This window comes from Lontra canadensis, unplaced genomic scaffold, assembly GCF_010015895.1.
Source record: "Lontra canadensis isolate GAN:19392208 unplaced genomic scaffold, GSC_riverotter_1.0 scaffold19, whole genome shotgun sequence".
NCBI classification, from domain to species: domain Eukaryota; kingdom Metazoa; phylum Chordata; class Mammalia; order Carnivora; family Mustelidae; genus Lontra; species Lontra canadensis.
This window is the reverse complement of record NW_022631013.1, coordinates 10,869,925-10,882,377: the sequence shown is the minus strand read 5'-3', so window position 1 is coordinate 10,882,377 and position 12,453 is coordinate 10,869,925. Positions and strand designations below refer to the sequence as shown.

The window sequence follows — 12,453 nt, the reverse complement described above, 5'->3', positions numbered from 1 at the left end:
TTCAGCTCAGGCTGTGATCTCAGGGTTATGAGATGGAGCCCTGTATCTGCACTCAGTGCAGAGTCTGCTTAAGACTCTCCTCCCTCTCCCCCTTCCTGTGTTCTGTCTCTAAATCTTTAAAAATACATATGAGCACATTTTTATTTTTATTTTTTTATGAGCACATTTTAAAAATCATCTTAATAACTGGTCTATTTAATTACATAAAAATTTTCAAGCTTGGTACAGTGAAAGTCACCTTAAACAAAATTAGAAATTAAGCTACAGATTGGGAGAAAATATTTGCAGCCTGCATAATAGGATAATATCTGTGGTAGGTAGGCCCTTCCAGGAGGTCCACACCTTAATTCCTGGAACCTATGAATATATTATTTTACCTGGCACAGGAATTAAACATTGCAGTTGAAATTAATGGTTGCTGTCTTTAAAATGGTTAGATTTCAAGATAGGAAGAGTATCTCGGATTATCCAGATGGACCCAATGTAATTACAGGTGTCCTTAAAAGTTGAAGAGGGAGGGGCACCTGGGTGGCTCAGTGGGTTAAAGCCTCTGCCTTCAGCTCAGGTCATGATCTCAGGGTCCTGGGATCGAGCCCCGCATCAGGCTCTCTGCTCATCGGGGAGCCTGCTTCCTCCTCTCTCTTTCAGCCCGCCTCTCTACCTACTTGTGATCTTCTCTCTTGTCAAATAAAAACAAAACAAAACAAAAGTTGAAGAGGGAGGCAGAAGAGAGCAGAGCGGTAAGAACTTGACTTCGACTTGCTAGCTTTGAAGATGGAGGAAGACAGCCAGTAGCCAAGGAATGTGGGCAGCTTCTAGAAGCTGGGAAAGACAAGGAATGAATTTTCAGTGCCTACAGATATGAATGCAGCCCTGCCAACCTTGATTTCAGCTCCATGGAACATGTCAGACCTCTGACAAATTTGTGTTTTGTGGTAAATTTGTTAGGGCAGCAGTAGAAAAACGGGTAAAGGGTATGAACAGGCAATTATAGAAAAAATCCCCATCACCACTGAACATACAAAAAGGCGCTTATTTTTATGTTCTTGGGGATAGATGAATTCGAAGAAATGGTCAGAAGTTTAGAGAACTTGTGGGTCAAGTGGGCGAAGAAGGGGACTGTACGGATGATCAAGAACAGCTGACTAGACTGAGACCAGTTGTGTTCATGTGAATGGATGTATTTTTCTAATGTTCACTTGCTGTGAAGTTTTTCTCTTGGGTAGCATTGGACTCTGTTCTGGCGTTACAGTCTCCCCATGTAGAGTAGGGATGTGTGGACTCCAGGCTGATGATCTGAAGGGTTTGAAAAGTTAATTAAGCCTGCAAAATCCTGAGCTCTCTAATTCTCAGATCCTGAGGTAGTACAGCTATAGCAGAAGTTAATAGGGAGCTGATATTCTCAGTACCACAGACTCCAAAGATGACGTGAGAGGGATTGGTCTAGTTAACCTAGTTTATTAGGATTTCCTCTCCCCACCCCACAACTGGTTTGGCTTCAAATCTTAGGGTATTGGGTGCCAGTACTACCAGCCTTTCCTCTTACAGTTTTGGTTGGCAGGGGCCATGGGTGACCAGAAACTTGGCTAACATTCTTTGGAGACCCTTGGTAAGGGGAATCTGAGGTGTGGGGGAGGAGAAATGCTTTTCCATGTGGGCCCAAGGGCAGTGCTTAGAGTGTTGAGGGGTCAGGATGTGACCAGCTCCCAGCCCGGCTCCTCGCTGAATTTGGGGACCTGCAGCCTTAGAGTGAAGGTGGTGAGGAAGAGCAATGTGTAGAGAGTTCTGGTCTTGGTGCTGAGGTCTTTGGGAAAGTCTGCTTACAGGGGCTTCTACTGGTCGTCTTGCCTGGGCTGGGTAGCTTTTCCCTGTAACTGTGGATGACTCCAATCTTGCATCCCCTCTTCTGTAGTCTCCTGCTTTGGGTTTCCTGGGGCTCTCTCTCTTTTTGGCTGAAGATGGGGCTGAAGCCTTGTTCTGTCTCTTACCTGAGGCAGGAACCTCAGGGTTTGAGGACTTGCTTAGGTTTGAGTAGTTCTCACCAGTCTCCATGCAAGCATATGGCTCCTGGCACGAGACCTCAGCTACTATCTTCATCTTCATTCTTTCCTCTGTCTGAGACCCTTGTTTGGCCCTGCCAGACCCTTGTGGCTGTGGCTGGGAAGAAGAGTGTGAGTGGTAGTGGGAGATCTGGACAGGCTGATGTGGGCTGTTAATTTTGGAGGGATGACAGCTTGAAGAGTGGGGGCACAAATTAGAGGGACGATTCTGCTGTGGGGGGCAGGAAGAGAGTCTCCAGGAGCCTGGAGTTGTGGAGCTCAGTGCAGAGTTGCTGCCAAACAACTGACCTGGGTCAGGGGATCTGGAAGCAGGGCTCTGCTGTAGTTTTTTCAGCCTGAGTTCCAACTCTGTACTCCAGTGCCAGGCCTGGATCCCAGAGTTAGGGGGCACCTCTGGGACAGCCTCTCCCTGGGAGGATGGAGTCTTTGCCTTAGTCTCTGGAAACAGTTTTCTCTTGGGTAGGTCAGGCTGGTTGGGCTCAATCTTCAGAGCTTTAGCTAAGGTGGCAGGCCAGGGTTTTGGGTGCAGGGGATCCACTGCTGGAGGACTAGAGCCCTGGGGGATCCCTCTTGGTTGCACATTCCTCCACACAAAGTCAGAGTCAGTATGTGGATCTGGTAGAGGGGCAGAGAGAGAGCTGGGGGTTGGGGTTGGGAGCTCAGTGGCCCAGCAGTTGTCTCTCTGCTCCACTGTTTCCCCCTTCGGCTTATAGGTATGTTGGTCTCCAGGAGGCTCACTTATGTGAGACTTTGACTTAGAGTTTGAAGGTGAGCTGGGGCCCCATAGTGGGGACCCAGGAACACAACAGGTTTCTTTCTGCTGCTTGTTCCTCCCAATAGGCTCAGAGTCAGACAGGGCTCCCAAGGATCTGGCTCTATGTGGGTCTTGGGGTAAGCTGCAAGCTGGGAGCTCAGAGGCCCAGGAGTTTTTTCTCCTTTTTATATCCCCACATCTATCCTCAGAATCAAACAGGACCCCCATGGGGCTAGCTCTGAGGGGCTCAAATTTAAGAGCTGGGGATGGGCTGAGGGCCAGAGATGGAGGCGCAGAAGCCCAGGAATTCCTAGAATGCTCAATGTCCCTCCATGCAGCTTCTGATCTAGTGAGGCCTCCCATAGGATTGAGTCTGTGAAGTTCCAGAATGGAAGCTAGAAATGGGCTGTGGCCAGGGGCTGGGGACCCAGAGGTCCAGCGGTTCTCTTTCTGCCCTTCCAAAGCTTTGGAGTCAGACAATATTCCCTGGGAACTCATTCCTAGGGATACCAGCAAGGAAGATGGAGGAAGCCTGGGAGAAGAAATGGGGTCTACAGAGACCCAAAGATTTTCTCTACTCTCCCTACCATTCCATGAAGTCTCAGATCTTGGTGGGACATACATAGGGCTGGTTGAGTAGAGTGCTGGGTTGAGGTCCAGGGCTGGGGGCCTAAAGGCCCATGGGTTTCCTGAATTTTCTCTGTGTCCCCACTGGGGCTTATACCTAGATGGATCTTCCTGAGAACTTTCTCCCTGGAGTTCTTGCAGGGGACCTAGGGGAGGGCAAGGGCATGGCATTGGAGACCTAGAGGTCTGAGGGCTCTCTCTGTGACTCATGGTTTCCCAGAAGTCCTTTGGTGCAGAAGGTCCTCCTTCAGGGATGACTTTCTGGAGTTCTGACAGAGCATCTCGGACTTGGCAGGGAGCTGGCATTGAAGGCTCAAAGGCTTGAGAACTCTCTTTATGTCCTGCGGTTCTCCACTGAGTTTTATATCCAGGTGGAACTCCCAGGGGGCTGGTTTCTTGTGTCTCTGTCATGGGGTCTGCAGATTGGCAACAGACCAGGATTGAAGGCTCAGAGATTTGAGGATACTTTATTTGCTTTGTGGTTTCCCAGAGGGCCTTAGCTGCAGGCAAGCCTTCTATAGGGGTGACTTCCTGGAGTTCTGAAAGGGAAGCCGGATTTGTGCTGGGAGCTGGCATTACAGGTTCAGTGGCCTTGGTGTCCTCATTTTGTCCCATAGTCCTCCGTGGGGCCTCAAGCCTTGTCAGGACTCCCAGAAGGCTAGGAGGATACAGTGGAGAGTCAGAGAGTGAATCCAGGATGTGTTGTTGGACCCTGGGATCTGGTGGCACATCCCACCAAACCTCAGATAAGAGGGAGAGCTTAGAAGGTCTGGTTCTTTGGAGTTCAGGCTGTAGGTACAGGGGTTGATCCTCAGCGATCCAAGGGACCTCTTTCTGCCGCATAAGCCACTGTGTATATGCCTTAGCACCACATAGGACTCCCTGGTGGTCCATGGGAAAGGACTTAAGATGGAAGGGTAGTGATGGGACAGAAGGGGAAGAAGGAGGAGGAAGTTGCTGAGGATCAAGGGCTATCCCTTCTAGATCCTCTGTAATACAGATTTTATGGGTAAGAGGCTGAATTGGGGAGCAATACTGGGGAAGCAGCAGATTGGACCTAGTCAGGAAGGCAAGCTTGTTGAAGAATACAGAGGGACCAACAGACAACTTCAGGGGAGAGGGGCCACTTGAGCTCAGGAAGATGGTTTCCAAGGACTCACTGTGCAGAGAGGGGAGACCCCAGAAGAGCTGGCTTTTTCTCTGACGTAGATAGCTTCCTGATTCTGTTTTGTTCCTCACAGGCAGGTTGGTCAGGATCTGAAAGGTGGGAAAGGATCTGGAAGAGCTTGGGCTCTGTGTTTGTACTTGATTTGGTGTCCTTATGGCTTTGTGGAGGTCCTCAGAACCACAGGATGGTTGAGATGGGGCTGTGGTGGCTTGCTCTCCAATGGAAGCTTCTGTGGGACATGAACATGGCTTCATTGGATCCAGAGATGTCTCCTCTTCTTCCTCCTCCTCCTCTTCTTCATCCTCTGACTTCTGCTTCCACAGGTGATCAAAGAAAGCCACATTGTACAGAAGTGGTAGGCCCTGGGGAGTGGAGAAAGATACTTCAGGCATGAAACCTTTCAGAGACACAAGGTGTGTCATAAAGCCCTTAATCTCTGTTCCACATCCAGAGGGAAGTTACTCACCTGGCCCCCACGTCTGTGGTCAGTAGTCACTTACCCATCTGGGCCATGACCTAGACCATATTTAGAGATCAGCATTCCCTACCATAACTACATCTAGGGTCAGTGATCATTCACCTGTCTTTAAATCCAGTATCCACGGTCACTCATCCGGCCTCACATTTAAGATTTAAAGTCCTTCCATGTCAATGATTTTTTTGCCTGAACTCAACATGTGATATCAAGAGTCATTCACCCAGCTGCACATCCATGTCACCCACCTTGCCTTGCATCATGTCCACACAGTACCAGGGTTGAAGTTGTCGCCGCCTCCCAAGCTGCCACCACCTCCGGATCTGCCAAATCATGAACAGGAATAGTGTCACCAGATTCCCTGGACTCTGGAGGCAGCTGCTGCCACAGTGTCTGCAGGCCAGGGCATGCATCAACTGGCTCCAGAGAAGCTCCATGTCCCCTTCAACCCCAAGCAGGCCTTGTAACAGCCATTCCATTTTCCTGAGCCTAGTGGCAGTTTACCCCGAGGTCATCACTGCATCACAGAACAAAGAACTCCCATCCCCCACATGCCTAACAGCCTTTTCCCTGAATTTAGAGCCAAAACATTGCCTCTGTCAGGCAACTAATATTTCATAACAGTGAAACCTTAGTGATCCCTTTTGTCTTGACTACCAGAGCCAGATTTATGCTTCAGACATTGTCATTAAGAACGTGGATTCTAGGGCACCTGGGTGGCTCAGTGAGTTAAAGCCTCTGCCTTCGGCTCAGGTCATGATCCCAGAGTCCTGGGATCGAGCCCCACATCCCCACATTGGACTCTCTGCTCAGCAGGGAGCCTGCTTCCCTTCCTCTCTCTCTGCCTGCCTCTCTGCCTACTTGTGATCTCTCTCTCTGTCAAATAAATAAATAAAATCTTAAAAAAAAAAAAAAACATGGATTCTAGCATCAAACTGCTTTATTCAAATCCTGGTGCTGCTACTTCCTGTCTGTGAAATCAAACTGCTTAATCTTCTAGTGCTTCAGTTCTCTCACCTGTAAAATGGGGGTGATATTACCACATAGAGTTGTTGTGAGGATTAAATGGATAAATTCATATGATTAGGATAGAATATAGTATATGCTAAATATCTCTTTTGGGGCACCTGGGTGGCTCAGTTGATTTGAGTGGCTGACTCTTGGTTTCAGTTCAGGTCATGATATCAGGGCCCTGAAATCAAGCCCCGCATGGAGCTCTGCACTCATTGGGGAGTCTGCTTCTCTCCCTCTCCCTCTGCCCCTTCCTCTGTGCGCACGTGTGCATGCGCGCTCTCTTTCTAAAATAAATCTTTAAAAAATTACTTCTTTTAAGGTTTTTAATTATAAGCCTTGTTCCATCTTTAATATAAGGACTGTTTCCACCCTTACCCCTTTTAAAATCTCGTGTCAGCTGTGAAATGTTTTATTTGACTTTAAGTTAGTTAAGATCTTTTTGGCAAGCATGTATGTGAATACAAATCAAATATGCTTGACCATTTTTCTTCATTTGCCCCTCTTTATCCTAAAACCACCACTCTGTTCCAAATGGACTCTTCCTTTCAGGGCCAAACTTCAATCTCCACCTTCGAGGTACAATTTAATGCCTCTCTTCCTCATCCCACCCCCATCAAAGGCCCTCTTAGTCTGATAGAAAGAGCACTGAGCTGAAATTAAGACTTGGGTTTCCTAACTCTGTCACTAATAAGCTCTGTGATTTCAGACAAGAAAGATTTCTCCCCTAGGTATCATGAATTGGACTAGATTTATTTATTCATTCACTCTTTCAACATATTTATTGATTGCCTACTATGGATCAGGTATTGTCTCAGGCTTGAGGAGATAGAAATAAGACAGTCTCTGCACTAAAGCAGGTCCCATTTCAGTGGGGGGGGGGAAACAGTCAAGTAATAGACAATTAAAATAGAAATATACACAGGATACTATGGGGTTAGAGGAGGGTATCTAACCAGCCTGGGTTTTCTTGCCAGGGGCTGCTTCCCAGATGAGATGATTAATGCTTGGTTTGAGGAGCCAAGAAAATGAAAGTATAGGGAGCAAGAGAAGGACAGTTCACATAGGAGGAACAGCCTGTATAAAGGTGCTAGGGCAGAGAAAGCATGTACCATTGGGGAAATTGCAGGTATTTCAATGTATGGGGGTTGGAGAAGCAGTAAAAGATGGACCTGGAAAGACAGGATCACCAAGGCCCCTCAATTTCAGTCTGAGAAACTGAAATTTATCCTGAAGAGGATGGAAAATCATTGAAAAATTTGGAGCATGAAAGTGACAAGATCAAGTTTTGTGTCTTAGAAAGAACACTGGCTCTAGTGAGGGCAAAGAGATTGAGGAGAGGTTAGTTAGGGAACTCTTGCTTTAGTTTAGTTTAGATGAGGCCTAAACCAAGGCAGTGAGTGAGAATGGACAATAGTGAATTCAAGTAAAATTCCAAAGATACAATTGGTTAGACTTCATTACCAATGGCATGGGGTGGAGGAGAGTGGGAGTTGAGAATGACTCTAGGGTTCCTAACTCAGGAGGCTTGGTGTGTATATTAGTGCCATTTTTCTTTAAGATTTTATTTATTTGTCAGAGTGAGAGAGCACAAGCAGGGGGAGCAGCAGCAGAAGAGGGAGAAGCAGGCTCCCTGCTGAGCAGGGAGCCCGATGTCAGGTTCTATCCCCCAGGACCCTGGGATCATGACCTGAGCTGAAGGTAGGTGCTTAACTGACTGAGCCACTCAGGCGTCCCTATTAGTGCCATTTTTCTGAAATAGAGAACACAGCCTGGGAACCAAGTTAGGGTTGGGGGGAGGGTAATGGGCTCCATTTAGACATTTGAATGTGAGGTTTTTGTGACAAGGAAAAACTGGGCAGGAGGCAATTAGATACATGGATCTGAAGCTTGGAAGAGCAGTCTATGGTGGAGATGTAAAATTCGACAGCTAGCAGCATATATGTAGCAGCTGAAACCATAAAAGGGTTAAAAATTATGTACTGATATGTACCATTTGGTTCAATGTGGCCAGCATTAAAAACTGGAGTAGCCAACACTAAAACTAGCAGATTATACATAATAATCAGTATTTCAAGTTTAAAATCTGGCAGCAGAGACACTCATTTCCACTAAGTAAAGACCATTTTTTAAAAAAGATTATTTATTTATTTGACAGAGAGAGAGAGAGAGATCACAAGTAGGCAGAGAGGCAGGGAAGCAGGCTCCCCACTGAGCCAGAAGCCGGATGCGGGGCTCAATCCCAGGACCCTGAGGTCATGACCTGAGTCAAAGGCAAAGGCTTAACCCACTGAGCCACCCAGGCACCACTAAGTAAAGACCATTTAGAGCTAAGTAGCAGTGGCTCCCCTTCACCATGGTTCTCTCCATGTTCTCATCATTGATGTCAAAGCTAAGGCTAGTTGCAGTTTATCTGTTGTGCCTGTGATTTTGTTTGCTTATATGTGTCCATTTTTACTTGTATTGCCTGCCTTGCATTTGAGTTTGCTACCTGTGGATGAAGAAGGTAAGTTGAGTCCTAATGGGAAACAGAAAAAGCAATGTTGAATACTTACATACTTATATTTATGGAAGGACAATTTACCAAGCTGTTAATTGTTTTCTCCTACTTCTTGCCAAAGGAAACATCCAGTAGGATAAAAAGGTAACTTTTTATGTTATGTATAGAATTCCTCTCTTCCAGGAGTTCTAGGTTTCTTGTCTCATGGAATTGGTAATAGATTTTAGTTTTCTAGTCCCGAACCCAAGTTTCAAGACACCCAGTCTACAACTTTATCCAGGCTCTTGTGTGGGAGGGGGATTTTAATTTAGCTAGGTGTTCTTGAGAAGGAGAAGATGGAGGATGATTGAAAGAAGACTTGCCCAAGGATAGAAGTGTGTTCAGAAATTTGAGAAAAGAGATAATAATAATGGGTTCCATGAGTGACAGGGTCTGTACAGAAGTCCATTGGGAGGCAGCAGGATTTTGGGGGAGGGGGGCAATAGGGCTTCTAATGAGGAGAGCCAATTTAATGGTGAGGGCACTGAACACCCAGCACATAGTCTTGGGAACTACGGCAGAAATGCTGTGTGCATACCTGAGAGAGATGCTGTGGAGCCACCTGCCTTTGAATGGACTGTATGCATTTATACAGTGCACATCCTAGTGGCAACTGTGATAAACTCAAGAGCAGAGGTTATTTTCTAAGTGGTTTTTTTGGGGGGGAGTGGGGGAAGGGTTGTTTTGTTGGTGAATGTATCATGCTAAAGAGGAAAAAAGCCCCTGCCACATCTTGATTTAATAATGGATGTCTTCCAACACTAGTAAATGAGATTTGAACCAGATTTAATTTAACAGAAAAATTAAGTAATGTAATGTTTCTTGTTTCTCAGTGTTGTGGAACAAATTTATAATCTTAAATTTTTACTCTTTAATAATACTCTATTAATCTTTACAACTTTTTTTTTTTAAAGGATTTTATTCATTTGAGAGAGAGAGAGTACAAGCAGGGGGAGAGGCAGAGAGAGAGGGAGAAGCAGGCTCCTCACATGCGGCTAGATCACAGGACCTGGAGATCATGACCTGAGCGGAAGGCAGAGGCTTAACCATCTGAGCCACACAGGCGCCCCTACAACTCTTTTGTTTAATCTTTACAACCCTTTGAAGTAGGTATTGTTATTTTTTTCCACATAAATGGAAACTGAGGCACAGAGAAGTTAATATAAATTATATAATTTATTACTAATATATTAGTATATTAATTATATAATTTGTTACAATATTATATATTATGTTATATATATAATTTATATGTACATATATAATTTATATGTGTATATATAATTATATATAATTTATATGTATAAATAATTTATATGTATATATAATTATATATATAATTTATATGTATATATAAAGTATATATAAATATATAAATATTTATATATTATATATATAATATATAATATGGCTATCCCAGAAAGCAGAGCCAGAGTTTGAGGACCCCCTTGCATTGTGAGGAATCATTTGGATATAAGAGACAGTAAATGAAATTCAATAGGTGTAAGTAAATGGGATTATATTGACTCTAACTGAAGAGTTAGGACTGGCTGGTTTCAGGTAGTAGGGTTGATTCAGGAACTCATTTCAATGTCATCAGGATTCAGTTTCTGTTTCTTTCTTTTCTTTTTTCTTTTTTTTTAAGATTTTATTTACTGGGGCACCTGGGTGGCTCAATTGTTGAGCGTCTGCCTTCAGCTCAGGTCATGATCCCAGGGTCCTGGGATCAAGCCCTGCATCGGGCTCCTGTCTGCTTCTCCCTCTCCCACTACCCCTTGTGTTCCCTCTTTTGCTATGTCTTTCTCTGTCAAATAAATAAAATCTAAAAAAAAAAAAAAAAAAAAGATTTTATTTATTTATTTAAAAGAGGGAGCACACAAGCAGGAGGAGGAGCAGGGGAGAGGGAGCAGACCCTTCCTGCTGAGCAGGGACTCCCCCCGCCTCCCCGCAGGGTTTGATCCCAGGACCCTGGGATCATGACCTGAGCCAAAGGGAGATGCCTAACCAATGGAGCCATCCAGATGCCCTTATTTTCTATTTCTTGGCTCTCTTCTGTGCTAACTATATTCTCAGGTTTTGTGTCATAGCAGGTTCAAGTGAAGCTGAAAATGTGGTGTTGTGCTGACAACATTGTGCTTATGGGTTCCAGTTGGTCATGTATCCATCCCTGAACTACTCACTGAACTGCTCACAGGGAAAGAGAATGCTTCTTCTAACAGGTCAGAGTTACTTACACTCTACCTGCACATGGACTGAGACTGAAGAAGCCGGGATGTTGTAGTTCCTCCAAAGGAAGCAGACTGTTTTCAGAAAAGTGTATGCATGTTGGTATCAAAACAAAATAAAACAAAATAGATGTCCACTACAGCCCTCTCTAACTTTTCTATTCTGTTTTCTGGCTCAGCCATGCCATTATCCTTTTAGGATCTAAGGCTAAAGTTGAAGTATGAAGGCAGATCCTCTGAAGACTAGGGAAGGGGCTGGATGGAGCCCAGAGCAGCATCTTTAAGAGGAGGGAATCTATGGGAAACGTCAACATCTGTATCGATAGCCCATTTAATGACTCTCAATTCCTAGACTTTTTCATCTTAGAGTCCTTTACCTCAGCTTCAGTCCAGCTATGCCATATCTGAAGCCTCATCATGGACTGTTTTGCTCTCTAAAATAGTTTGGCATCCCATCCTCTGACTTCAACCTCTAGATTTGTCCTAAATATGCCAATTATTCAGCCTTGTCAGAACATCCATTTCACTTTCTCCTTGTCCATCAACAACCTCTTGTCTTCATTTCCTCCCTTTTTATGATAGACTTCAAGGTCTATCACTTAATCACATCCCAAACACTTCTAAGTTCTTCCTTTCATCACTTTTACCTGGCAAAATCCCAATTCTGCCTCTGCCGAACCTGCCCTTTAGAAAGTAGCTCAGCCCTGCTGTATAAAATTGTACATGTTTGTATCACTGTACATTCATGGTCTGTAACTAATGGTCAGCTCCACTATCACTTGAAAAGCATTTATTCATGCATTCCATTAAGTGCCTACTGTGTGCTAGGCACTAAGTACTTGGGATACATCAGCTTTTGAAACAGGCAAAACTCCCTGCTCGTGGAGCTTATTTCATTTATTCCTTAAATGCTTTCCCATCCTAGGGACACCTGGGTGGCTCAGTTTGTTAAGGATCTGCCTTCGGCTCAGGTCACGATCCCAGGGTCATGGAACTGAGTTCCACATTGGGCTGCCTGCTCAGCAGGGAGCCTGCTTCTGCCTCTGCCTGCTGCTCCCCCTGGTTTTGCTCTTTCCCCTTCTGACAAATAAATAAATAAAATATTAAAAAAAAAATCTTAGGGGCACATGGGTGGTCCAGATGGTTAAGCATCTGACTTTGGCTCAGGTCACGATCTCCAGGTCCTTGAATCAAGCCCTAGGTCCAGCTTCTAGCTCAAGGGGGAGTCTGCTTCTCCCTCTCCCTTTGCCTCTCCCCCTGCTTGTGCTCTCTCTCAAATGAATAAATAAAATCTTAAAAAAGAAAACAAAGTTTCCCATTCTATTTAAAATAAATTCAAACCTTCTTTACTTTCTTCAACTTCTCTTGCCCCTGCTCCTAGCAGATGGGCCAGATCTCCACTTTTCAAAGGAATGGAAGCCATCATATGGGAAATTTTTCATCATTAAAAACACTCGCCTTCAGTTTCCTTCTTGCTGCAGTGAAAGGTGTCTCTACGGGAGGCCCTTCTTCACCTTCCCAGGCTAGGATGGGTGCCCTTATCCTACCACACTGCCGCCCCCCCCCCCCCCCCCCCCCCCCCCCCCCCCCCCCC

The 12,453-nt window shown here is 45.2% G+C and overlaps 1 protein-coding gene across 2 annotated transcripts in view; it reads right to left on the bottom strand.

Moving 5' to 3' along the window:
* Positions 1 to 1,295: 1,295 nt before the first annotated feature.
* The window catches only part of CUNH9orf131 (chromosome unknown C9orf131 homolog), an 11,758-nt gene continuing 600 nt past the window's right edge, over positions 1,296 to 12,453 (bottom strand). The window contains exons 1-2 of one of the 2 annotated variants that reach the window (XM_032860448.1): positions 5,333 to 5,563; positions 1,296 to 4,971 (exon numbers count right to left, since the gene is read on the bottom strand). In XM_032860448.1, coding sequence (XP_032716339.1) covers positions 1,543 to 4,971; positions 5,333 to 5,563 — 3,660 coding nt within the window. In that variant the 3' untranslated portion in view covers positions 1,296 to 1,542. Of the gene's footprint in view, positions 4,972 to 5,332; positions 5,564 to 12,453 lie in introns of those variants that run through there. The other variant, XM_032860449.1, reaches the window with a different exon arrangement.